This window comes from Cryptomeria japonica, chromosome 6, assembly GCF_030272615.1.
Source record: "Cryptomeria japonica chromosome 6, Sugi_1.0, whole genome shotgun sequence".
Classification (NCBI taxonomy): Eukaryota; Viridiplantae; Streptophyta; class Pinopsida; order Cupressales; family Cupressaceae; genus Cryptomeria; species Cryptomeria japonica.
In genome coordinates, this window is record NC_081410.1 from 258,429,888 (window position 1) to 258,457,202 (window position 27,315).

Genomic DNA, 27,315 nt, shown 5'->3' on the forward strand with positions numbered 1-27,315 from the left:
TTTAGTTTCCTGCAAGAACAGGACATCAGGTGAATTACTCCTAATCAATTCCCGAACAGGTTTTTGTCTAGGGCCATTGTTCAAGCCCCTCACGTTCCATGATAGCACAATCATTTCGGAGGATTGGAAAAGTGAGAATCCAAAGTCTTTACTGACCCTGATTCAACAAAATTCTCCCCCATCAATTTGATCTTATCCAAATCCTTCTTTCTGCCAACCTTCGAATTCTTCTCCGAAGCACTTTTCTTAATATCTTTCTGATGAAGACCCAAGTATACGGAGGTCTTATTACTTTTGACCCCAGCCGGTTCCAATTTTTGAGCTGCCGGAGAACCCTCCCCCCAAGCCAAATTCACTTTCGTACCAGAAGTGGGTCCCAACTGGACCACTACTGGCTGATCCATCTCCGTTTGCTGGCTTCCAACCACTTACAAAGCCTAGGTAGAGTCCCCGATCACGCTATTTGGAACCACCCCTGATGCACCTTGATCCAAAGGGATTAACTCCTGATTCACTTCCTGGGGGCATAAATGTTAGTAAACAAAATATATTCCCCAATCTCAAGACTAGAGGCAACCCCAGACAAAGAAGATCTGGAAGTAACTCACCAAATAGGATGAATCCTCAAGGGGTTCCAAGGCAGGCCACCCCTCCAGAGGAGCCAGCTGCCCCAATACACTGACACTCACCTCGCCCCCAAAGCTTCAACACCACACCCATCATACTCTCCACAAAAATTTTAGTTTCCTGCAAGAACAGGACATCAGGTGAATTATTCCTAATCAATTCCCGAATAGGTTGTAATGTCCCCTACTAGGATTTGGTCTAATTAAACCATAATTAATCTACTTTCAAGTGCTTACGACTTAAACTAACTTGATCAAGAGTCAAGGCTATCTTAATATGAAAACAAATCTGAGACATTCTTTCTTTAGTAGATCAAGTACTAGATAATTTAATCTTATTCCAATTCATTTATAAATCATTCACATTTGTTAAATTACCAGTTTTATGAATTATTATATATTATTATAGAGTCGTTACTAAAAGATACTACATTAATTATATTTATTGTATTAATATTTGTTATTATATCAGTATCCATATTTATAACCCTTATATTATTCCTTATTGTGATTTGAGTATATATATATATATAAAAAATAATGTTACCAATAATTTATATATTTGCTAATAACCTATTATTAACACTGCCACTGCAAAACATTATTAGTTATGAATATATTTAGTGGCTGGGAATGGCAGACAGATCTGATGCATGTCAGACATGGTCTGCCACTGTCATGAAACTATGTGTTACTATAATACATATTTTAAACTATGTTAATATTATTGTTAAAATTATGTATAAAGACATTATCGAGCTTCATATACTAAGCATGCATATTAAGCACATCAACATGCATACCACTAGGAACAAGGATGTTATGCCTGTAACTAGATAACAGTTCTGAATTGATTGATAATAATTTCATTTTAATGAGCACAGATTATATATCTCCATCCCTTCCCGATACACTATCTTCCCTCTCTAAATACCTATTGAATAGTTGCAATGTCAAGAGTAATATCTTTTCAATGGAATGGTTTTCTCTAACAGCCACGTCCTCCTTAGTTAATTTACTTAATATCATTTCCCTTAAACATACTTCTTCATAAATATTTGTTATAGTCTAATCATAACCATAAGTTATTAATTGTTGACTATGTCTTACGTGTCTTAATTGATATTTGTTTGATAAAATAATCCTATTTAAACTTATTTAATTGGAATTTGCTTAATGATATATATATATATATATATATATATATATATATATATATAATGTCGATGTCTTCCGGATAATTGCTGGATGATATTGGTGTTGATCGCTGATTTTCAACATTTCTTTGATGACACCTGAGTTGTTAATAATAGGGAGACCATATAGTTCAATTCTTTGTCAGTAATTATTTGATGTGTTTTGTTGTTTGTCTTAGCACTTCCTTGGAGACTACGGATCGATATAGGACAAGAAGGATTGCTAGATCTTTCATACCATCCATCTAGTACTTCTCAAACTTAATGGATGACTAATACTAAATAACACCAATATCGTTTTCGCCACTCATTGCTAGATTAGCACCAAAATATGCATCGCTACCTTCGATATCATAGTTATCTTTTTTTCATATTCATGCTTCCCTTCTGGACATAATCCTTAACATGCTGTAGACTCTTTCCTTACGACTTGTCTCTTCGATAATGGAAGAAATATAGAACATTAAGATGTAATATTATAAGATAAAACTATAAAGTTTAATAATAAATATTAATAAATATATTAATTAAAAAATAATAATATTTAATCATTACAAATAATCTTTGGTTTCATAATTATCATATTAATTACTAATAATCACATTATTTAAGATATATATATATATAATGATCAAGGAGGGGATATGACAGTCTTATTATAATATTAATATTATTTTTATATTAATGAATGATTAATATTACTATTAATATTATTAATTACATAATAAATGATAATTTATTATTATGATGAAGAATCACAAAATCTATTATTGATTACATCACCAGGATGTGGGGTTATGACAACCCTCTCACTTCAGAGGAAAATCGTGAAGTCTCATAAATGAGATGATTTTCCCATATTATTAAATGTTAATTAATAAATGTTTTAATTATCGTATTTATTTAATCACGATAATCCAATGTCCAAAGAGGGGTTATGACACAGGTTTTTGTCTAGGGCCACTGTTCAAGCCCCTCACATTCCATGATAGCACAATCATTTCGAAGGATTGGAAAAGTGAGAATCCAAAGTCTTTACTGACCCTGACTCAACAAAATTCTCCCCCATCAATTTGATCTTATCCAAATCCTTCTTTCTGCCAACCTTCGAATTCTTCTCCGAAGCACTTTTCTTAATATCTTTCTGATGAAGACCCAGGTATACGGAGGTCTTATTACTTTTGACCCTAGCCAGTTCCAATTTTTGAGCTGTCGGAGAACCCTCCCCCCTAGCCAAATTCACTTATGTACCAGAAGTGGGTCCCAACTGGACCACTACTGGCTGATCCATCTCCATTTGCTGGCTTCCAACCACTTACAAAGCCTGGGTAGAGTCCCCGATCACGCTTTCTGGAACCACCCCTGATTCACCTTGATCCAAAGGGATTAACCCCGGATTCACTTCCTATTGGCTAAGGTCATCCAAGGCTTCGAATCTGTTAAAGGTATCCTCCTCCTATGTCTCCTGCAAGGACCTCTTTTGTCCTCGATTCATGTTCTTTGTCTTAACTGAGACAAAACCATCAACACCCACTACCTCGTCCGACATAGCAACTTTTCCTTTATCAGCCCCATCTAGGTTATGGGTCGACTGCTGAGGTTGGCGCACCACCGGTTTATATCTAGGGCACTTGCGCTGTAAATGACCATACTCATGACACAGATGGCACCGAAATGGTAAAGTCTCATAATCTAACTGTTGAACCCAAGAATAAGAGCCCGCACACATATTTGTAGAATCTGGTAAAGGTTTACTAAGATCAATTTCAACACAGATACGAGCAAAATTCATTACCTTTCTCCCCAGGGTTTGCATTGAAGATCCCACTAGCTTCCCAAGTAGTGAGGCAAGCATCCGCAGAACATCCTCCCGACAGCATTCCACCGGAAAATGCGGTAAACGAACCCACACTGGAACCCTATTCGGGAGCTCCTCCGAAGGGTTAAACCCCACATGCCAAGGTTTGATGAACAACCCCACCTGGTTGTAAAAATACGGGCCTCCTTCAAAAACCCTATTGCGATCCTCCATGCAGTTGAAAGTAACCATGAAGTAGTTGTTTGCCAGTAGCATAATCTCTATTTCCCCTTCCGGTGCCAAAGTCCTCTGCACCCAATTTTCCAAAAACTGCAAAGAAACCCTCATCCCCAAAAACTTGCAATATAGCGAGTGTTTTGAAAAGTATTCAACATCTTCAGCTATCATCTCCGGAGGAATAACCAACCTCGGCCTCTCACTGCATCTCTCCAGACAGCCATTAATCTTCGTAATTCGAGAGCCACCAGCACTACTAGACCCCGAATCTAAGGAAAAAAGATTATTATTAAAAGTCTTCATACTTTGGGATGGGGATTTTGAACCCACCGCAGCACGAAAATCCATGGCGGGAGGTGCCTTCGAGGCCTCTCCACCAATACTCGACATTGGACCTCACAAAAATAAAAAACCTACACCCCAAAGGGGGTAAGCAAGAAAGCACAACACCCAAGATCCCACCCCTCCCAAACACCACCGAAAGGCAGAGCCAACCGCAACCCCCTGCCCCACAGGCAAACCACGGGCCCGCAGAGAATCCCGAACCCCAGCCGCGCGTAGCACAACCCCCCTCCCGCGACCACCGCTCAACCCCTAGCACTCGCAACTCCTCCCCTCCCTGCACAAGCCTCCACTGCCCTCCCCCGACGCACCTCCTCCCCTAGCACAAGCCTCCTCCCCTCCCTGCACAAGCCTCCACTGCCCTCCCCCGACGCACCTCCTCCCCCGACGCACCCCCTCCCGCGACCACCGCTCAACCCCTAGCACTCGCAACTCCTCCCCTCCCTGCACCAGCAAGAAACGGCCACCCACGAGCTAGGACATCAGTGCCCTAGCTCGACAACCTGCATTCTCCCGCACGCATGACGCCATCCCCAAGTCACCTATTTTAATTATTAATAAAGTAATACTTTATTAATAATTAATTATAAAGTACAATTACAATGTTATATTTCCACTTTATGTGAATGGGGCCACTTAATGACTAAAAAGTCATTTATAAAGTGCATCTCAATGATATAATATAACTTCATGGTTAAAGTGGTCATTTAAATGGCTTAAGTGAAATTATAAAAGCATTTAATGATTTTTAATGAGTTTAAAAGGCCTCAAGAGAAATCGACCTAATTGGAGATGAATATAAAAGGCACCAAAAGAAATGAAAGAGGCATCATTAGATCATTTTATACTTGTGTGTTTGGAGAGCTCCTCTCTTGGAGAAGAAACCTAGGGTTTCTGCAGTTCTTTGATCATTGAGAACGAAAACTCTCATTGATTGGCATAACTGAGGTTGTGAAATATCTTTCGAAGGGTTGCCCATGGATTGGCTTCATTCAGTAGTCAAGTTTGAGCTTATTGGAGAAGAAAAAATTGAAGTTATTGATCTGCTGCTACAGTGACATGAATAGTACCCGCACTACAGTATTGCTGCAGTATTAATCTGTTTTGGTAGAGTATTACCCAGGGTTTAGATTGCAGATTTGCCGCTATAATTTTCAGGGGTTCGTGTCATCATTAGCAGATCATTCCAGAAACTTGTGACAGGTTCTTTCCATTGAATTCTCATGTTGTTTGCTTGTAATCAGACTATAGCAAATCGCAGCCATTAGACATGGCATAATCTTGTTATGTTAGGGATTGGTAGTGGGAAAATCAGTCATTGTAATTTGCTTGTAGAACATAATAATCAAAGTTTTGTAATCCATCCATTTTATAACAGCATTGCATAAGAGCATTGTAGTTGAGTTCGCATGCCAACTGTTTGTATTAATGTCTATTTGCTGTAGGTGCACTTTTCTCATGAGTAGGTCATATATATGCATCTAAAAATACAAAAAAAGAATTGCATTTGCATCTTAGCTTTGACTAGACATCTTAGTGATCATTTACAAGCATCAAAAACATATTTGGTACCAATCAAAACAAAACAATCAAACTATAACACCGAACCAGCAAGCATACAGGTTGACAGCAAAGTGTTTGTCAAATTGTCTAAGGCAAAAAAGTCAGGGTTTTACATCAGATTCCAGCAAGGCATCTTACAATTGCTGGTGCTACAGTGACATGAATAGTGATTCACAGCTACAGTGACATGAATAGTGACTTGCAGCTACAGTGGCGTGAATAGTGATAAACATTTAGATCTTGCCAAAGGAAACCAAGGATTATTTCTGGATGATGCGTGGGCCATTTCTGGAGTTGTAATAAGCACTTTCAGGAAGGTCGATTACATATAGCAGTTTGTAATAAACTGCAGTGCCAACATTTGAAAGAATCAGTTCCAGAATTCTGTGATTTTAACAGGTCAGAGTTAAATGCAATAATTTTGTTCTTACAACAAAAAATTAAATCATGAAATCTCTGATATCATGATTATGAAATCTCTGAACGTGGGAATGGGATTCTAAGTATTATTGGGATTCAAGGTGTTTACTTCTTGCTGCTGTTCACTATCATTGTATCTTCAGAACTTCATTAATATTTGAGGACATAGAACTGATGTTTGCTACTTACTGTTACATGTAATTCAAGGTTGGAAATATATGAATGATATTTACTATATTCCCTTTAATTTACTTCTCATTATGAAAGATTGTAGCAATCATATGTTATTCAGTTTTCTTATTTGCAATTAAAGTCACACATCTCATTAGCTGCAAATCTGAAGCTAAGCATTCAAGCTTGCAAGCAAATTGTTTGTAAAAATAACATGGTAAAGGATGCAAATCAGTAAGGGGGGTCAAATGTTTGACAAAATACCTTCATAGCTAAGTAGGTGAAAGAGGTATGAAAAAATTGGGTTGCATTTTGGAGTGGGATACTACAACTCGCAAGTCCTCGTGCATCTAAATTGATGGCAAGTAACTTGCAAGAAAACTGGATGCCTCATTTTTGTCAAAAATCGCAGCAATTTGTCTGTTAAACTTAAAACTAGCCAAAACCCACAGCTTTTTCCTAAAATTCAGCCAAAAGCTTGTCTAAAATGAAAATAAACGCCAAAGTGTGATTAACATTTAAAATTTTTAAAGCCTTTTTATCATTTTTTGCAATGTAACTAGGGTTTTTCATGATGCAATAGACAAGTTTGAAAAGTAACTAGGGTTTGGCTGAATGTGACAAGAAATGTTAGTTTATTTTTCACGACTTGACTATTTGCAGTATACAAAAAATTCTTTCTTTGATTTTCTTACAATATTAGTTGTTGTAAACAAAAAATCGGTTTTTAAAATATACATACTGTAATATACATAATTTAAAATTCTTTGATTTACCATCATTGATTTACTATATTATACAAAAATTCAAAATGTGGTTTAAATTTGAGACCTTATACAGTTTATAGAAAAATTAATTACCTTAATTGAAATTTAATTATATTGTATTATAAAAAAATATATAATATATATATATGTTAGAATAATATATAATAAATGTGTACACTGTAAAACACTATATATATGATGGAAATCAATAATATGTTCTACAAATTCAGTATAAATGCGCATTTTTGAAGAAAAAAAAATTATGTATTCTCAAATGTTTGATAAATTTGCCAAATTATTGCCAGTTTTTTCAGAGTCCCAAGTTTTTAAAAATTTTGGGCCTACCAAGTTATTGCTAAGTTCGAGTTTTACTACTATGGCAACCACTAAGAGAACTTCATCAGTTGCTCTAAGGGCAAAGTGAACTCAAGTTAATCGGTTCCTTTCATCAATGTTCTTTGAATAAATTGACTGCAGCTTTTAGTTTGTCTAGGTTTGGTAAATCAATACTACAAAGCCTTGAGTCATGAATGTTGAGCACTTTGTCATTCTCAATAATCAACCTCTTGCTATGCTTCCCTTGCTCCTCAAACTCTATTTTTTAGCAATCTCATCGGCTCACCAATCCTCTACTTACCAAAATCTATTAAAATTGCCATGTCTTCCTTCACATGCTTAGTGAAGTCTTTTTCTAAATTGCCGTTCTCTCTTATGTTGTCATCTGTATCTTCTAGAGAAAAACAAATGGAATCTAGGAATACATTAACTTAATATTTCTTTCCATCCAACTTATTGGTTGTTTCTTTCAAATAATTAACAATAAGTTGTGTTGTCTTCGCAAAGAACTGGAAGATGCATGCCACGCAAAAGAATGATTAGCCTAGTGAGTGGGGAAGATGCCAAGGCTTATTAAAATATTTGGGTTGACCTTTTGACATGCTTTTCAATTTTGGGATGTTTCTTGCCCATTCTTTCTAATCTTCCTCTATCTCCTCCTATAATTACTCAATCATTTCATTTTGGGTGTCAAATTTCTACATAGCTTCATTGAATTGACAATAAATTTCAACCTCCCTAAGCAACAAATTTTCAATCCAAGACTCTATGGTCCTACCTATGATGTAAATTCATCAAATTAAATACTTGTGCATTTGTGGGTCTTCACAAGTTATTTGTGAAGATAATTTAAAATGATTTTACATTTGCGGACATAAATTTAGGTTTGCATCTTTTCTTTCATTGTAACACAATCTTAATATATTGTTTAGATAGGACTCGCCAAAAACTTGCTAGTTTTGGGAATCCCTAAGGCAAGCCAATCAAAACAAGGCCAAGAACTCAAGAACCAAGTTGCTGGCAAGCCTAGTCAAACTTGAAGAATCCACTAGAATTGGTTAACTCAATGTGTCTCATCAATAGACTTGCCATGAGAGTCAAGAAAAAAATAAGGAAAAAAAAGAAAAAAGAAATAAAAAATAGTCAAACCTTAAACACTTTAAATGACCTACAACACATCAAAATGGTATTCATTTAATTTGCAAGAGCAAGCAAAGAGAAAAAAAGGAGCATAGAAGCTAAAAATGTGATCCATCAAAACAAAAACTAGCACTCATTGGCAGAAAATGTTGATTGAATGTAACTTGAGAAAGTTTATAGAAGCCCTCAATGCACATAAAAGGGCCTATATTGCATTCCGAAGAGTCCACTAATAGTTTGGAGTAGCCCACCATTAATTTCAAGCTAATTTGAAAAGGTATTGTCCTATTTATATTTTATTTTTTTATTTTTTCCTATGTTGCTGATTCAATTACAGGTATGGGTATGGATACGGATATGGACACAATACATTTTTGTGTATAGAGGTATGGCAAAAAAAAATTCCCTTGGGTACAAGTACATCCGTATATATATATATATATATATATTAAGCGGGGTGTTGAGTTTCAACTTTCAAGAATGGAATTTGTTAGTAGAGCAATTTTTATATATTATAAACGATTTTTTTAGGAGAGCGATATCATGTTCTTCTGTGAATCCCTTAAGAGAGGACTTTGATTTTTTTCATTAATAAAAATTTATTTGACTAACTCATTCTTTTCTAAAATCTGGGAGTACCATCACACGTTGCCCTTACATTTGGAGATCAAAGGTTAGTGCAAATGTCGATTGGTTTGGTTGCATAGATTCTGAAAAAAAGAAAGATGTCATAGCATGCATTGCAGCATATGTCAATCAGTTTGAACTTTGATCGCATATATGGGTGTGTTACCAAAATTCCCGAGGAAGAGTTTGAGACTCCTATGATAGAAGAAACGAGTATGATTGTCCTATTTATGTTTAAGATTGTCCTGCAAAGGGCTTGATGGAGATGCTAGGGATTCCACGTATTGAAGGGAGGAAAGGATGGAGATTTGTTGTTGTTTTAGTTAGGGAGAAGGAAAAAATAGTCAAGCCAAGACCGGACGCCACCAAACCCAATTCGTACCCAAGCCCACACCCGGACCTGGGCTAAACCCGCACCCACACCCAACCCCTAACCCCCTATACTGTTTAATTTGTTTTTTCATTTTAGATTCATGGAACAAGAAATAAAAGAGGATCAAGGAATGAGAAATAAAAGAGATAAAATTGAAGAGTACACATTTTCCCTCTTTTTTTCTTGTTCCATAATGATTTTTTTTGTTATTGATCTCTTTTATGAACATAACCTCTCTTTTTTCTGATTTTTTATTTACAACCCTAACCGTTTTTTCTAATTTTCTATCTTAGACTTTAGTTTATCAAGAAACCCTAATATTAATTAATTTTAAATCTATTTGTCATTGTAGTGTATTTCAAATATATCAGCTGCCCTAATGTTGGCCCTACTTAGAAAGGAACCTTGTAGGAAACATGCCATCCTAGGAGCTAAGAAAGGAGAGCCAGTTTGCAAATTTTACTATTTTAAAATTAGTGGGAGAGACATTAATTGATTCAATTATAATATTGCACAAATTGCAACCTGAGATGTAATGTGCCTATTGATGTTGTGTGTGGGGTATAGGTCAACTCAATTAAAGACCTTTGACCCAAAAATGGTAATTAAAAAAGGCAACTGGATCTTTGGTTCTTCCATTCCCTGGTTCATTGAGCACCAATGGCAATGCTAATATTGGGCCAAGAGTTTATGGATTCAAATTGGATATCTTATGCCATGCACTAAACTAATTTCCCAGCCATCAATTGAGAACATGGGTTGTATTGAGGACGAGCATCAATCAATTAGTTATACTATTCCATTTCATTTCATGCAGCTAGGTAGTTCCTTCTTATTTTTGTTTTAAAATATAAATTTTGATTTCTGTCTCTTGAATTTTTTTAATTTAAGAGTTTTTTAAATTTAGATTCTAGATTATAGAATTATTTTGTTTTCTTTTAGGTGTCTTTATTAGCAATATCTAGCAAATGTCAATGTTCTTTGTGGGATAGAGTTAAAAACCCCTAATGACAAAGAGATAAAGAGCTTAATTTTGAGTAAAAAGATGGCATATGTGAAGGCCACTATTGTTGAATGATATAAGATATGGAGGAAGGGTTGCTCCATCAAGACTAATGGTTGGAAAAATAGAAGGAACAAGACATTGTTGAATTTCCTTATTTCTTCCTCAAATGGTTTCCAAAAATCTGTTGATGCTTAGAAAATTAAAAATATGTTGATTGCTTTTGTGAATTTTTGAGTGCCATGTCATGTCCCCTTTCTAGAGTGGACATCAGAGACGGAGGAGTTGGCCTATCATTGGAGTCTCATAGGCTAGCAAAGGTTGATTGGGACTCATTTAGTGCATATAGTGATTGGATTTTGGCTTTACAAGCAGTTTGGAGCCAGTTTGGAGCAGTTCCTAGATTTTAGGGGGTATCCCTAAATTTTAGGAGGTCGTGACAGTTGCCAGTCGTGAGGTTATTCATGACCTTTTAGATGGTTTCAGTTTCAGGAGATTTGGGTGTGTTTCCTAGTTTCTAGGAGCATCCCTAGATTTTAGGGATGAGACTGTCAGTTGATCCATGATTTCCGACTTTAGTCACAAACAGGTGGCAGGTTCCGTTTCAGGCTTTTGGAGTCATTTGAGCCTTCTACAGCTATTTGGGATATATTTTTAATATATTTAAATATTTCCTAATTTAGCGTTTAATTATTTAAATAAGGCTATGTTTATAGCCATTTTGGAGTAATAAGGGGTTTTTGGCCTCATCTGGATTTGTATCCCTTGGTGTAATAGCTCGTTGGAAAGGTCTTGGACTTTTCTAAATATTTCTCTTTTGACTCAGATCCTTTCGGTGAACGGATTTCTTTATATTTGAAAAAAGGTCATTTTCTATGCACTTGACAACTTAAAATGAGAATTATAACATTTTAACCCTAAACACCCCATTGAGTCACTTTTAGGGTTCGAGCTAAGTGGGAAGGTGTTATAAGGAAGTTGAGACCTAATTCTTATTATCTTTTACACATTTTACATCTTGGATTTGAGATTTGGCTCTGGAAGAGTTTTTCAGCATCTAGGATGCCAACCCCAATGCCTTGCCTGTTTGGGACGTAGCCCCCATTACAGTGGTTTGGATTTGTTTGTAGCTATTAGCATCTTCGAAATTGTACGGCATTCTTTCTGGAGGTTCAGCGATTCTGACAGAGTTTAGCGTGGGGTTTGGGGTTTCTAACCAATTGGGTGTACTTGGCAGCCGTATGGCTGTACCTGGCAGCCACTTTCCTTCCCACGTGCAGCACTTGGAGGGCTGGAATCTTGCCACAACTTCGTTCCTGGTTATCTTACTGTTTCAGCATCTAGGTTGGAATTATTCCTGATTGTAATCTTCCTGAAATTATTGGAAATCTTCATCTGGTCAAATATTTGATTTTATATTCAGAAATCTGCCTTGAATCGAATTTGTTTTGGCTGTATATGAACTTCATTTTCAGTACTTTGTTCATGTACTTGTACTTCATTATTTACTTGTTGAAAAATCATCAAAATACAAAAAGAATTCAACCCTTCTGCGACTTCTGTCTATTTCTGAAAGAAAATATTAATAAGCAAGAAAAATCAATTTAAATAAATAAAAATTACAGCAGATTGGTAAAAGAGATCCATCAGGGATCTTTCATGCCATGTCCCATTTCTGAGGTTGAAGGCTTTGGTCACTTTTTGGGGCCCAATTATTGCTTTATTTGGTTAATTTAAGTGTTTTTTAATGAGGTCATCTAAATGAGACTTTATGCCTTATGTATTTGGTTATTAAAAAGTTACATTTTTTGAACTTTTTTTTGGAGGGAAAAAACAGTTTAAGGGACCAAATTAAGTAATCCATGTAAAAGCAAAAGCTAGCGCTCTCCTTTGGCAACCATTATCATTATCACAAATTTAATTTTCAAATCAAAGCTTTCAAGGACAAAAGCCCTTGGTTGTGGGAAATGCCTTAAGGATGAAAACCCTCAATTTTTCTAAATCTACTAGATGCAAATTGTGGGGACAAATTGGCAAATTTGTGTTGTCATTGTCTACTACACCAAACTAAATCAGTAGTGTGGAGCGATTTTCAAATATTTATTGGCTGACCAAGTTTGTCAATGGTTAATCTTTCAATAGCTGCTGCTGTATGATCAAAGATTCTATGTTGCATGATTCCTTATTGATATCATTACTTAGTTCCTTCTTTGTTGCTTCTTGTTCGTAATTTATAGACTGTTGATTATTTTAATATCACTAGGTCATTATTTGCTGCTGTCACAGTGACACATTTCATACATTTGTTCCAATTGCAATTCATGTAAAGATCCAAGATAATTTTTCGATGCCAAATATTTTCACTTTTCCCAACATTTATTGTATAGGCATTTTGTCAAACAGTTCGCAGCATTATACCTAAGGATTCCAGAGAGAAATATTTTATGATAGATATCTGGTGGATTTTGGTTCACATTGCTCTTGTATGGACATTCATAAATTTCAACTCAGCATTCATACAATTGATGAACAATAATAACAAATAGTTTGCACCAATGCACTATGAATAAATACATTATAACATGCAATACAAACTGCTCTATAGAACAGAAGATTTCTGAAAATTATTCCAATGGCCTAACCTTGAAATCGCCTCTATGAGTAATATTGAAAATCTTCCTGCAAACGCACTCGTTACATCTGCAATGGTTCTTGGATAGATTTCACACATCACACCTAGTTCAGATTTCTCCTTGGCCCTCTTCTAACCCTTATGGCTGCTCCTCACACCCAGGGGCCAGCATATCACAAGGAAACTGTCCAAATATGCCCCCAAAAGCGATACCTATCATCATGTATCTGGACACCTAACATCATACAATGGAACACCCCACAATCTTTGACATTAATGCCAGGCAATAGTTGACTTTGGTACTCACCAATGGAGACGAAAACTCACGCCTTGCTAATGGAATTTGTGGCAGCCAGTCACAAGGAATACTATTGCCCAAGTCACTGACTTCTGGAAATCGACCACTAGCAATGGCTTCTCCTTTAACAATGATGTCCAAACATTTTCCTCCTAAAATCTTGCAAATCTTCTAATGTTGTCCACTATAGACCCACTACCACAACATTCCCACACCTACTACCAATTCCCCTCATTTGTTTGCCTTTGATGGTGACCCCTAGGCATACACATACATTTCCATGTCTCCCTTACTACTAATATTATCCATGTATGTTTTCAAAGAATATATTGATAAAGGAAAACCAAAATTACAAGCTAGATTTCAATGTAAGTTAAAAATTAAAATTGCTGAAGAAAATATTATTTAAAAAACCTCTGATATGTAACCCTTGAATGCTCCTAATGCCTCCTCAATGTCATGCTTGAGTGCCTCCTCGTGGTTGATCTTTTAACAGCCTATTGCTTTGGTTTTGTTTGTATGCCCTCTTTGCTTGCGTTTGTCTATTTTTCTCATAACAGGCTTAGTCTAGGGTCAGGGTGGGTCTAAATGGGTAGGGGGACCTTGCTGGGGCCCCCAACTCCTCTTTCTTTCTGGAAATTGTTGTTGGTAATGGTGGTACATCATTGATACAGATGACAGATGGCCTGTCATCCCCTTCATACGAGAAATGCAGCATTTAAGAAATATTTCAGAAATATCAAAAATCCTTTTTGCTGTCTCCAAAACATTTCCACTGAAAATTTTGGGTATAAACGGCTAGGAATCATTTCCTATCCATCCCCATGTATCAGAATATGGAAACAAGAATCAGGCTAGGCAATCGGAGGGCGGAGGGATAGTTCTAGCAACATGATAGCTCTAACCAAGGCCACCCAAATCAATGAGAATAGAAGCAAAAGTCCAAGAAGTCTTTTGACAAAAGGAATATTAACAAAGCAATTTTATAATACATATTTGTGCCCTAGCAAGGCTCATCATCATAGGTTTTTAAGTTGCATTTTGATTTCATGTTTCAACTTCCTATCCTTCGTAAAATATTCAAATTCTGTTTAAAAAACATGGCTATGATTCTTCAAATGAGAAGTATTTTTACTGTTTCTTAGATAAAATTTAATCAAAACACTGCAACTTCTTGTCAGTAGGACATCTTTAAACACTTATAATTGTACATCCCCCAAAATGGCTTTAGAGATCAGGTCATCCTACCCCAACTGTTCAATATCTCACATTCATGCATACGTAACAAGAGCATTTTTAAGACTTGTTCTTGGGATTACCCTTTTAGCGTGTATGTATTGAGCTCAAAACATTTAATTCCAACAAATTGACTATGCATTACATTTCATTTGGGAATGATTATATATTCATTGACATTCATATTGATATTGGAAACACTGAGGTTAACAAATTCAAAAATTGGGGTGCCACTTACGAAACTCCAAGATTGAGAATGTCCTCTACCCAGACTTCACTTCTGCCCATGAAACCACATCTATTCTGGGGAATAAAAATGAAACTAGTTCATATCAGGTCATAAAATCAAAGGATTACTTCATCGAGTTAATCTTAATCTAAATGACCATAGAAAAGCAACGCATATAAAAAATCCACCAAATCCAGCTCAGGCACAAGAAAAGTTTCTTTCTTTGAAATAATGTCTAATTTGGAGGATGTTAGAAAAGTACCGAGCATACAGATTAACTTACAGGGTTGAAAGTTACTGCAATGACCTCATCAATTTCATCTTCTGATAATATGCCAACTTTTACAAGTTCCATGAGCTCTTTCCTTGATATGTTCCATTCCTGGGCTCTCTGAACATCAAAATATTTGTAAGAACATAACTTTATCTATCAAAGATTACAAATGTTTACTAAAGATCCAAAAATACAATGATGCCATTAGGGGTCAACATTTCAAATTCCAACTTACCCCTTTCAAAATGTTTTTCTCAATAATGCATACACGCAGACCTCTTAAGCTTAAAGCTGTCGCCACAAATATGCCTAAGGTACCTCCACAAATAATCACATCAAATTGTAACATTCTAGGTTTGCTTCCTGTTTGTAGGTAGGAACCTGACAGACATTTCACCACTTCTGTAGGAGCACTAGCATCTGCATAACAATTTAGTTTATAAATCTTAATTTAAAGAGGAAAGAAATGTTTGAAAATCATCAATACTCATATAATATTGTTACTTTTGCTTGAGTTTCGACAAGATCACATTTAAATATCTAATAAGAATCAACAACCCTATCCTAGAAGAAGCCAATTTCTTAATATCATCACTGGCTTAGTAAATTAAGCTGTCAATTGAGTTTGTTTTTTTTTAAGAGCTAAAATGGGGACCTAGGAAGAGCATCAATAAAAAAACGTTGAGGTTATGCATTGAAGTTTGCTTCGTATAATTTCTATTTGCACACTTAATGCAAGTTCATTAGTAGAAATCAGTCTGAGCATCCTCCATTGGCACATCTCGAAAGATTCTCCTTTTATCCCTCTTCTAAAAGTACACATCCAATTCAAATAGCTACCCAGTCTGTTTTATGGCTGCCAACACTAGTATAATTCACCACTTGCCTAGTTGCTCCCATAGTTTTGATCATGTTCAAATGGTCATACGGATACCCAAAAATCCATGTGATTCTTATCAGAGACCTCTTTGGGTTGCATATTATTTGTGTTGTGTGAAGTCTATAATACACCAATATCCACTCAAGAATTGCATTTGACAGTCCCTTTTTGGTTCATACTATTGCGATCTCTTTAATACAAAGAACATGCCGACAAGACTAGAAGGCAATTGTTTTCCTTACACTAGACCGTGGTCTTCTGGATGATCCAAACATCTATTGTTGGCCAAGAAACACTTCAGACCATTAGTCATGACTAAATCGTACAATTTGAAACCTTTAAACATTATCAAAACAGCTAAATGTGAATGTGTATGTGTGTGTCAGAGAGAGAGAGAGAGAGATCCTGCAATTATATTGCTCATTTTACTTTTTGCTTCGTCTGAATTCATTCTATAAAGTATAAAGTACTCACTTCAACTACCACAAACTTCTTGAACCTAATGTGGGAACATGAGATACTTTCTACGAGTGGAAACTTGTAATATTTACTAGTTGAACCCTTTGCAGACAGTGGCATTGGAATAATAAACGTGCATCTTATAAAAATGAACTAAAAGACAGATATGAATCCAATTAAACTGAACCCATACTGGTGTATTGAAAATAAAAGCTTCTTCAACATGAAATTTTACCATTTTTTCATTTAAAGATATTCTCCAAATAGAAGATAGATATAAATTCCTTTAAGGTCAACAAACCTGACTTATGTGTACGAATTTCAAGCCACAGTTGGTCTAAACGCTTTAAAGCATGATAAGATGAGGCACCACCTGCACCTCCTGCTTCACTTACTGTTGAAATGTTCTCCATTATTTTCTGCACAGTAAAAGAAATAAAACCATAACCACATAATAAAAGAAAATGAAGAATAGTAAAATTTTGTGTTCACAACCTGTCAAACATAGATTTTGAAATTGACTTCCTAAAACCCTTGAAAGCGACTTATTAAATATATACCACTTCAAAAACATGTCATAACGTACAAGCATTAGGACTATATAACAATCAATAAGATACCTCTAATTCAAAAATTGCAATAAATCCAATATGTAAATTCTCTAAGATTCTCTGAAATAAATGTACTAGCTTGAGACACATATATATGATTATTTGAAGTTCTGAGTTTCTTGCCTTGCCAAATCCATGCCCTTTGCCAAGAGTACCTAAAGTAATAATATCAGTGCTTAGAATAGCCTTCAATAGAAGGTAAAGGGAGCAAAAATAAATATCCATAGTCATGGGGTACCAAGAATGTTGTGGAGGATAATATTTTTAAGTTGAGGACAATATTCTTTGGCATCAACAAAAACTAGTAAATTCAAAAGTACCTCAGCCAAAATACCAAAATCATGACCTAAACCAATGGAAAATTGATTCCCTATATTTCACATTCTAAGGGGCAAGGCTTATGACATTACAAAAGAAACCTAATTGCTAGAAACTAATATTAAAAAGGATATTGGCTTTGGACTTGACAATAAGTAATTAGTAATTAAGTGTAATTCATGACTATATGCAGGTACTTGTTTTCCAACCAAATGCCAACTCCTGGAAGCACATGTCACACCTACCTACAAATGATGTAGAAATTTCACAAGAATCTTATCTCGAAGGAATCATTTTTGGTAATTGTTTTACAGAAACCATAACTAACAAACAGTTTTAATATATCTCTTTTCTACTCACTGCCTAATGGAGCAACAGCCTAGTTGAGTGTAACATCTGCAGTTATAATACAGTATATAGCAATCAGAATCTCTCTAGTAGAACTAGAACCGAATCATATTTTCTCTTGAAATCTTGTTTAGCTTAATATAGTTTCAATTTGGTCACAGCTTTCTTCTAGCCAACTTTTGGAAAGTCGTGACATCAATTGTCTGTGCCATTTTGCACCACCATTCTTATCATAAGTATATTAACCTTTTTTCCAAAAAACAATGACTATGTGAGAGAGCAAGGTGGATTTTGGACAATTGTCTTCGCTCATCTTATAAAGTTCCACTAGAACCCACATTATGATTAAATGGTACTAGAGATTTTTGGTTGAGAATGATCTCTCTCTTTTTTCCAAGAAACATCCAATCCTTGGGGAGAGATTTATAGCTTTATATCAGCATCTCTCTAAGCTTTTATAATAGGGAAAGAAATTATTACATATAATATATTATTTTATAATATACTATAGGTTGTATTAGTTAATTAAATAATTACTTGACTTGTTACTGAGGTAGAATTAAATGATTGTTATTATTTAATCCTATTTGCTAGAAATTGTTAGGGGTTAGTCTACCTAAAAAACGGTTTAAGTGGTTGTGCATAGAATACATTTGGTTGAGAGATAAAGTATATTAGCATGAAAATAGATAGTATATCCTAAGAAATGGGATGGGAAACAAATCATACAAATTGTATAAACAGATTTCCACATTGATCAATAAAGCGATCTTGAGATAAGTGTGCAATTCTCTAATGTCCCCCTCCTAACTAGTTGAGTTGGTGGACCTTTAGCCTATCCAATGGTTACTGTAAGCTAATGAGTTAGGGTTATGTTGTGTTGTGCACACACTCCCCGTCTCCGATGGGGGCCTCCTTCCGTTTTGCCTTGCTAGCCACTTGAGAGAGAGAGAGAGAGCCTTGGGAGTATAGGAAGTCCAAGTGAAGTCCAAGCATGAGGAAATGGGGTGAATCCGGGCCCATGGACCTGTATTTGTACTGCAACATAGGAGTTTGAGAGTTTAGGCATAAGAGGAACAAAGTAAGTGAAAAGGAATAAACATTGTTGCCAAAAGATTCTATCTGCTGAAATCACTCACTGGTTCCATCTTGAGCCCAAGCCATTTCATCCCAGGCTGAATTGGAACAAAGACAGCTCAAAAATTTGGTGTTCCTAAGCCTAGAAGATCAGATTTGTTCCTTTGCAAATGCCTTTGGAAGCACCGAAGTTCATTCTTCACCTTGCAAAGTTTGGTTGAGGCATCAAAATCAGACTTATTGCTGTTTCAAAGACTCTTTCAAATGCCTAAAGAACAAAATTCATTATAGACCTCTTCAAAGTTCGGCTTTGGCAAGGAAAAGTGAATAAGTCATGTTCAAAAGCCTCTTCATATCCCCTAGAAAACACTGAAGTTTATACTAATGCCAGAGAAAAGTTTGGCCCTTTCAAGACTTTTTTCCTTCCAGTCCCTTACAAAATGTCGAAGAAAAGGCTGAATTTCACAAAAGCTGAGAAAGTTCAGAGTTTGCAGAATGTTTGGCCTGAAAAGCCTAAGGTTAAGGCCGAACTTTAGGCTGAAGATCATGTTTTTCCCCGAAGTTCATGAGTTTGCAATGAAAAGAGATGAGTTTTAGTCATTTTGTGCCACCAAACTTCGAACAAGGGATCAAAGACCCCTCATGAACATAAGCAAAGGATTGTAGCATCAGATTTAAGTGTTTAGGACGGATATAGGCTAAAGAATGAAATAGGAAAAAGTTATAAAACTCGCAATGTCGTTTTTTGCAATGGGTTTTTCTTTTATGGTAACTGTTGATGTGGCTAAAATCGTATTGCTACAACTCTATCTGGTCAACGCAGAATAGAATGTTCTCACTGAGTATCCTATCCTCTCTTGCGTAAGGAAACCCTAATATTGTTTTAGTTGATCAATGGGGACAACCTCAAGGTTCCAAATGTCAGGTCATGATTGCAAGATAACTCAGTGATTTGAAGTGTTTTGTTGGTAACACAAGGGGCCTTACATTTGCAATAAGCTGGTCTACTGCGATTCTCAGACAGCGAAATAAATGCAAAAGAGAAGGGTTAGAAGACCTAAAATTAACAAGACGAGTGTGTGAGTAGACGGATTCAACATAACCAATCCCTGCTTGGCCAAAATAACTCACAACCTCGCAAGAACGGTGCAATCTTCAAGGGAGACTTAGAAGATTTTCAGACTGTCGGTGCATGCCTAAGCACCCAATTCTGTCGCAGCTCAGACTTACACCTGCAATTGAACTAAGCATGATTTTAAAGGCTTAGACTAACCATACACACGGATACACAATCAACATATCCCCAATGGTATGAACCCGAATCCATCAAATACTTGCACACCAGTAAGGATCTATCCAAACCTGTTGAAGGAAACCATGAAAACAAAAGAAAACCAAGATAACAAACACCATACTTCAATGTTCATATATTGATTTTCACTGTCATTACAACAATTTCTGCAGCAGTTCTACTCTATTCCTAGCTACTAAATTCTAACCTTCTAACAATCTAACTAGAATCTAACTTTCTACAAAAACTCTAACCCTTTACAATGAGAGGCATCCTGCCTTTTATAGATTTTACAAATTGAACCAGAGGCCAGGATTGACTACATCCAAGAGGGCCCTGATCTGCCTTCTAGAACTTGGTAGCTTTAACCCAGGCCCATTTAATCCTTAGTTATCCTCCTAACCACTTTCTCAACTGTCGACCACTATTTGACATCAATTCGGGTCAATATGGTAGTTGGAAATAACTGTCTTGTGTTCCTTTGTTTAAAAATATCTTGAACAGGGCCCACAAGCAATCATGCACAATAAATCATTTCAGTTTTTAAACTGATTTTTTGGAATTACTTCCAGCTGTGTATTTCTGACTTTGCACATTTTGAGTGTTCTTTCATCTTTGGTCTTGAGGATGGACTTCAACTTTGTGGTCCGTGGTGGCGCGCTTCCCTATGCTTGGTTTTGATCCTCTGCAACACACTATTCATTAACAGCACCTAGCTTTGTCATTTTGATCCCATGCTCCTCATTCCCAGCATTAATCGTGATCAAATCTTCAATTTGCGTTTAGGTTTTCGTTTTAGCTCTTCCTAACATCATCCTACAAACAATGAATTCCACTTTTAATAATCATTTTGAAAAATTAAATAATTAATTTAACAATCATATTATATTTTATCTTTAAATGCCCCTCTTCTCCAATATGAAGTTCGGTCCTTGCTCTTGATTCGCTCTCTTACTTAGACGAAATTCGGGCCTTCTACATGTTTTGAGCGGTTTTGGCTTTCAAGTGAAATGTCTAACTTGCTTGGGTTTTTTTTGACCTTTTAGCAACTTTGAGAGATTACATTTAAGTTCAAAATGCCTTTGTTTGCCAAATTCGGACTTTTAAATTAAAATACGAGATGACCTTTCAAGTCACAATAACTCTCATTTTAGTTTTTCGGGCCTGAGAAGCTCTTTGAGAGATGTTTCTTTTTTCATGCTAAATGCCTCCTTGGCCGAATTTCAAGTGTGCGACCCAAAACGTGAGATTTCCTTTTTAATGCTCTTGCACTTTACTAGTTTTTCAGCCGTTTGAGGTGTTTTGAGAGATGTTCAATTTTAATTTAAATGTCTCTCTTGCAACAAAATTTGGACCTTTTACTTTGAACGCGAGATGTTTTATACACACTTTGAAACACCTTCTAAGTCAAACTTCGGGCTTCGGAGTCCTTTTGTAAGACTTCTTCATGCCTTTTACCTTTACTTCAACTATTTCGGGCAAAATGGACCACATGCAAGATAGCCTAAAAACTAGAATTTTGTCTACACCAACAATTTCGGGCAACATGGTATTTTTGCAAGATTTTGCTTTTAAGTGCAAAGTGCCTTATTTTCCAAAATTCGGGTCCTTGAGCCAAAATGAGAGATTTTTAGCTATGTTAAAAAAAAACCTCTTCTTGAATCTTGGGCATTTCACCTAAAATGTGAGATGTCACTTTTGAAAACAAAGTGTCTTCTTACTTGCTTATAAAATTCGGTCATTTTTGTTTAAATGTGCGACTTTATTCTAAATGATCCCCTTTCATAAAATTTGACCCTTGGAATTAAAGGAGAAATTTAGATTTTCATTTTACTTACAACCCGAACCTTAACTTTTGAAACTTTTCCCATTTTTTGCCCCAGGGTCCGAAATTGGGTATTTTAAGTGAAATTCGAACCTAAAGGGTCTTTTTGCAACATTTCAACATTTTCCAGTTTTTGCCCCAGGGTCCGAAATTCGCCCCTTTGGGCATTTTAAGTGAAATTCGGACCTAAACCCACTTTTTGCAACATTTCACATTTTCAACTTTTTGCCCTAGGGTCCGAAATTGGGCATTTTAGTGATTTTAAACGTTTTCCTCAAGAAGTGCGAGCTTGGGCACTTGGGCAAGTTTGTCAAGATCTCGCCGAAGGATCATGTTATGGAATATAACATTTAAGTAAGATATAAGGAAATGTCACTTATACTTTAAGTTATATTCCATATATACTTTCAGGATGTTTGAGAGTGGTTTCGGACCTCCAGGAGTTATATTGCAAATTCTAGTTTTTGGAGGATTCCTCAATTTTCTAGACTTAGTCAAATTTTAGGATTAGGACATTCCAGACTTAGCCAAATTTCAGGATCAAGACATTCCAGACATTGCCAAATTTTAGGGCATTTGGAGATCAAGATGACATTGCCAAATTTCAGGGCATTTGGAGATCAAGATGACATTCCAGACTCCATCACTCACCAACTTGACCTAACTCAGACCTTCAAGGATGATATTCACTCACCAAGCAAGACACAATGAGCAACAAGAGCAAAACCAGGCCCTAAGGAAGACTCTCAAAGAAACCCTAATTCTGGGGCCCTATTGACTCACCCTAGCTCAAGCAGAGCCTGCCATCCTAGCGACTCCCCTGACAGCACTCATCATGCAAAGGCTAACAGACAAAGCCTTAAAAAAAACCAGAAAAACAACCCCAGAAAGCAAAAAGCATGGGTCCCATTTATGGGGCGATGTGAATACGTCACAACAGCCCCTAGAGGCCAAATTTGGTTTTAGCGGCACTTGACCCTTCATATCCCCTTCCTCTTCCGCAAAGACAAAAGGCACAAACTGGGGGGTCCCTGTCCAAGACGGGGATGGGTGTGCGATTAGAACAACAAATGGCGACTCGGCTAGGAAATGTTCCTGAACATTTCAAGGATGACTATCCGGATTGAACCCGAGAATCTCTGGTATATACCCCACAAAACAACCCAAATGACAGAAGACAGATTCAAAGTAAAAATGAGGTCGCAAACTGAATCAAGTCACCAACCTTGAAAAATTGATTATGTGCAGTGAAGTTTATTCAAGCCTAAAGAAGGTTGAGATATCATTGTTTAGTTAATGCAAGTTACGTAGAGCGACTCTAACTCCAAAAGCAACCTGGATAGAGCCCCGCTACCAGCAAGCGTCTATAGCCCCGACGGAGTTATCACCTGTAAGCTCACAAAGATTGCTCTGTTTTCGATAAATTTTCTTGTTGAAAATCGGCAGAGGTGTCTGCATTCCCAAAGCCAAGCAACTTGATATTTCTTTGCTTTTCAATTTCTTTTCTTTTGATTTTTCTCTTTTATTTTCACTTTTTCACCTTGGCTGGTAAGCAGTGAAGCCTACGTGGGATTGAGCGTTACAGTGGTCGCTAAAGCAGAGCTTCAGAATTTTTTCACTTGCATTGACCTCCCTTTGATAAAACGACAGACTTAAGCATTTTTAAGCATTTAAAAGTGCAGTGATCACAACGTTGGTGACAAGACACAGTAAGCAACTAAATTTTTAGACTGACTAAGCCTTAAACCAAAATGGACTGACTACGGGGGCAACCGTCAATTAGGCGCTCTACCAAAGTCGGCATCCAAGAAATGAGCCGGAAAAAATTTTCCGACTTCGTACACCAGAGCTGGGAAAAGCAAACAAACCCCTTCAAAAACTGACAGGGAGACAAACCCTTCCGAAAGGACACCTACACTATGGAAAGCAAACTAAACTAAAGTAGAAAACAAGAAATCTAGGCTAAAAGAACAGAAAACGAACAAAAACCTAAACTAACTATGTACAAGAAGAGACCGATTGTACAAAAGGCGGGTTATATACATGCGTTCCCGATCCATGATGATTTCTCAGTATATGCAGCAGTAACAGGGCAGTGGGAACGGTTCTTAGTTTGGCCTGTTTGTCTTTATATTCTGAAAAGAAAATTTTCAGTTGGCCACTCTCAGGTTTAACCAAGACATCAGGTAGAATTATTAATTGAGGGAGTTCATTAGGTCCGTGGTTAATCCATTTACAGGTTGTTTTTCCAGAATATTCAAAATTAAACGGAAAATTTTCAGAATTAACAGCCAGAGGGAAAGAAACAACCTGGCAGGTTTATGAGTCATGCAGAGTTTTGTACGGTGGGTTGTGCGGCGGAAAGGCTTGAGCAACTGTATCAAGAGGTGGCCATTGGTAGTGTAGCATCTCGATAGCGTCTGGTGTATGCAAATCAGCATCACATTCCACATTAGGTTGCGTAGGCTGAAAATTAGTCTTGAAACCGAACTCGAACTCAGGAAAGAGAGGCGCATCATCTATTAGTGAATCCTTCAATGCGGCCTTATGCAATTGTATCAGTATTTCCTCAAACAGCAGAGACTCTTTGATTGATTGGCTCTCAAAAACATCCTCGACGGACTCTTGGACTGCATCGTCCATTTGTGGGGCTGCTGCAAACTGCTCTTCAACCTGTGGCTGATCCACAAAGCTCGCTTGATTGTCCTCTTGAACACTGTTCTCATCAGTTGCAGGGATAATAAATTCATCTGCTACCTTGGTCTGATTGATTGGTTCATCTTGCTCAGCACTTGATAGCCCCAACTTAACATCATCAGAAGGTGTGGTGTTGTATTGATTTTGCGATCTTCTATACTCGTCTGCAGCAAGGTAGGCACTCCACACTTTGCTAGTGATGCTCTCCTCTGGTTCTTCCGGTAGTCCAAATTGGGCTTTGACTTGACTGACTGCTTCTATGCATAGCGAGCAGGTGAACTCTGAATGTGGGGTGCAGTGAATTTTGCACCACCAAGGTGACAGCACGTTCTCCAAGCATAACTCCTCTTCGAGACCAAACTGATTCTCAATCAAATTCTTGAATCTTGTAAATTCTTCGATGTTGGACGGAGGACTGGGGATATCCGGCTGTACAGTCGCCTCTGGTTTGGGGACATCCCAAAAGAATATCTGCCCCTGTAATGCGAGCTCAACCCTTGACAAAAATGTCAAGCAATTCAATTCATCGTGCGTTGTGGTGTCATGAATTCTACAGTGAGCTGAAGATGCAAATTCAAACAGCTGCCTTGGATAGAACTGCCAACTTAGCTCTTGCTGGATTTGAAAAATTTCGGACTGCAGGCAGTCTTCATGAAGTGACTAACTCAACATACTGACTCAGAAATATTTTTGGTATTTTCTGGTTTTCTGATTTTTTGGCTTTTTTGGTTTAACAGGGATCTTGCATATCCCAAGTATAGCATTTAAAAGGTTGATTAGACTCAACTTGCTGCAAGGAACTGTTAAGGTGCCCTCCCCAATTTTGTTGCGTGCGGAGGGTAAAAGCTATAAAGTTATTCCTCAAAAATATAGACTGATATCATCTTGAATTAGCTCTCTACACATTTCATCATATCGGCCCTCCTAGCGCCAATTCTGTTGACGTGTCTGAAATCGCATTGCTGCAAACTCCATACAGCCAACGCAGAATAGAATAACCAGCTGAGTATCCTATCCTCTCTTGAGATAAGGAAGTCCCTAATGCTGTTTTTGGTTTGATCAAAGGGGACGACCTCAAGGTTTTGATTGTCAGGTCTTGACTGTGGGAGGTCTGCTGTGATTCTCAAATTACGCAATAAAGAGCAAAAGGAAAGGGTTAGGAGATCTAAAACTAACAACACGGGTATGCGGGTAGACAGATTCAACATAACCAACTCCTGCTTGGCCAGAATAGCTCACAACCTTGCAGGAACGGTGCAATCTTCAAAGGGACTTGGAAGATTTTCAAACTGGAGACGCACGGCTAAGCACCCAATTCTGGCGCAGCTCAGACGAACACCTGCAATTGAACTAAGCACAATTAAAGGCTCAGGTTAACCACACAAAAGGATACACAATCAGTATATCCTCAGTGGTATGAGCCTTAATCTATCAAATACCTACACACCCAAAATAGAAAGATCTATCTAAAATGCTGAGAGAAACCATGTAAACAGGATGAAAACAAGACAATAAACACCAAATCAATGTTTATATATTGATTTCAGCTGCCTATTACAACAATTTCTGCAGAATCTCTATGCTCCTGCTAAGATCTAACCTATTCTAACTCTTAAATCTAACTATCTAACCATCTCACTATCTAACCCTCCAACAAAAGAAAGGCCTCTGCCTTTTATAGTTTTTACAATTTTGAATCAGAGGCCAGGATGGACTGCATCCAAGGGTCCTGATCTATCTTCCAAAAGCTAGCAGCTTTGACCCATGCCCATTAAATTCTCAGTTATCCAACCAGAAACTATCTCAACTACCTGCCACTATTTGGCTTCAATTTGAGTCTATCCAATCTTCTTGGTGGTTGGGAATAGTTATCCACAAAAATATCTTGTGCGGGACCCATAGGCAGTTTACAATAAAGCAGTTTCAGTTTTAAAACTGAATTTCTGGACTTAAATCTAGTTGTGCACTTTCTTGAGAATGCATAGACTGAGTGTTCTTTTTCTTTTTGCCTTCAATCTCGCCGGTGGACTTCATCTTTGTTCAGTGGCACGGTTCCCAATGTTCGGTTGTTCTCGCGCTCTTGCATCTTTTCTTTTCCAGTCTTCAGCACCTGGCCTTGATTGCGATCCTTCTTCGATTTGCGTTTCAAGTCTTTCTCCTGGTTCTCCAATGACGTCCTGCAATCAATCAACCAATTTCATTTCATTAAATCAATTTGAAAAATTAATTAATTAATTTAACAAATATTAAATCTAATTACGACGTCTGGCTTGAGAAGCTCTTTGTGAGATGTATCTTGAAAATGCTTCTCCTTTCTCTTCGAATGTGAAATCTGATCCTTGGTCTTGATAGTGTTTGGGCGATTTACTTCTGCGTGATTTTACCTTTGGAGTCTTGGGCGTTTTGAATGGGTTTATGGCGAATTTCGGATCGCTTGGGGTTTTTGTGAACTGGAGATATTTCCGAGTATTTAACACCTCTTGCAATTTTCAAAAACTTCGGACCCTAGGCCCATTTTCGCAAGTTTTTGCATCTTCAAAC

At 37.0% G+C, this 27,315-nt stretch overlaps 1 protein-coding gene across 2 annotated transcripts in view; it reads right to left on the reverse strand.

The window, feature by feature from the left end:
* LOC131037446 (uncharacterized) overlaps positions 1 to 27,315 on the reverse strand; it is a 242,703-nt gene that overhangs the window by 192,116 nt on the left and 23,272 nt on the right. For both annotated transcript variants that reach the window (XM_057969589.2, XM_057969594.2), the window contains 4 exons: positions 16,909 to 17,026; positions 15,504 to 15,688; positions 15,278 to 15,385; positions 15,004 to 15,068 (listed from right to left, as the gene is read on the reverse strand). In XM_057969589.2, coding sequence (XP_057825572.2) covers positions 15,004 to 15,068; positions 15,278 to 15,385; positions 15,504 to 15,688; positions 16,909 to 17,026 — 476 coding nt within the window. The remainder of the gene's footprint in view (positions 1 to 15,003; positions 15,069 to 15,277; positions 15,386 to 15,503; positions 15,689 to 16,908; positions 17,027 to 27,315) is intronic.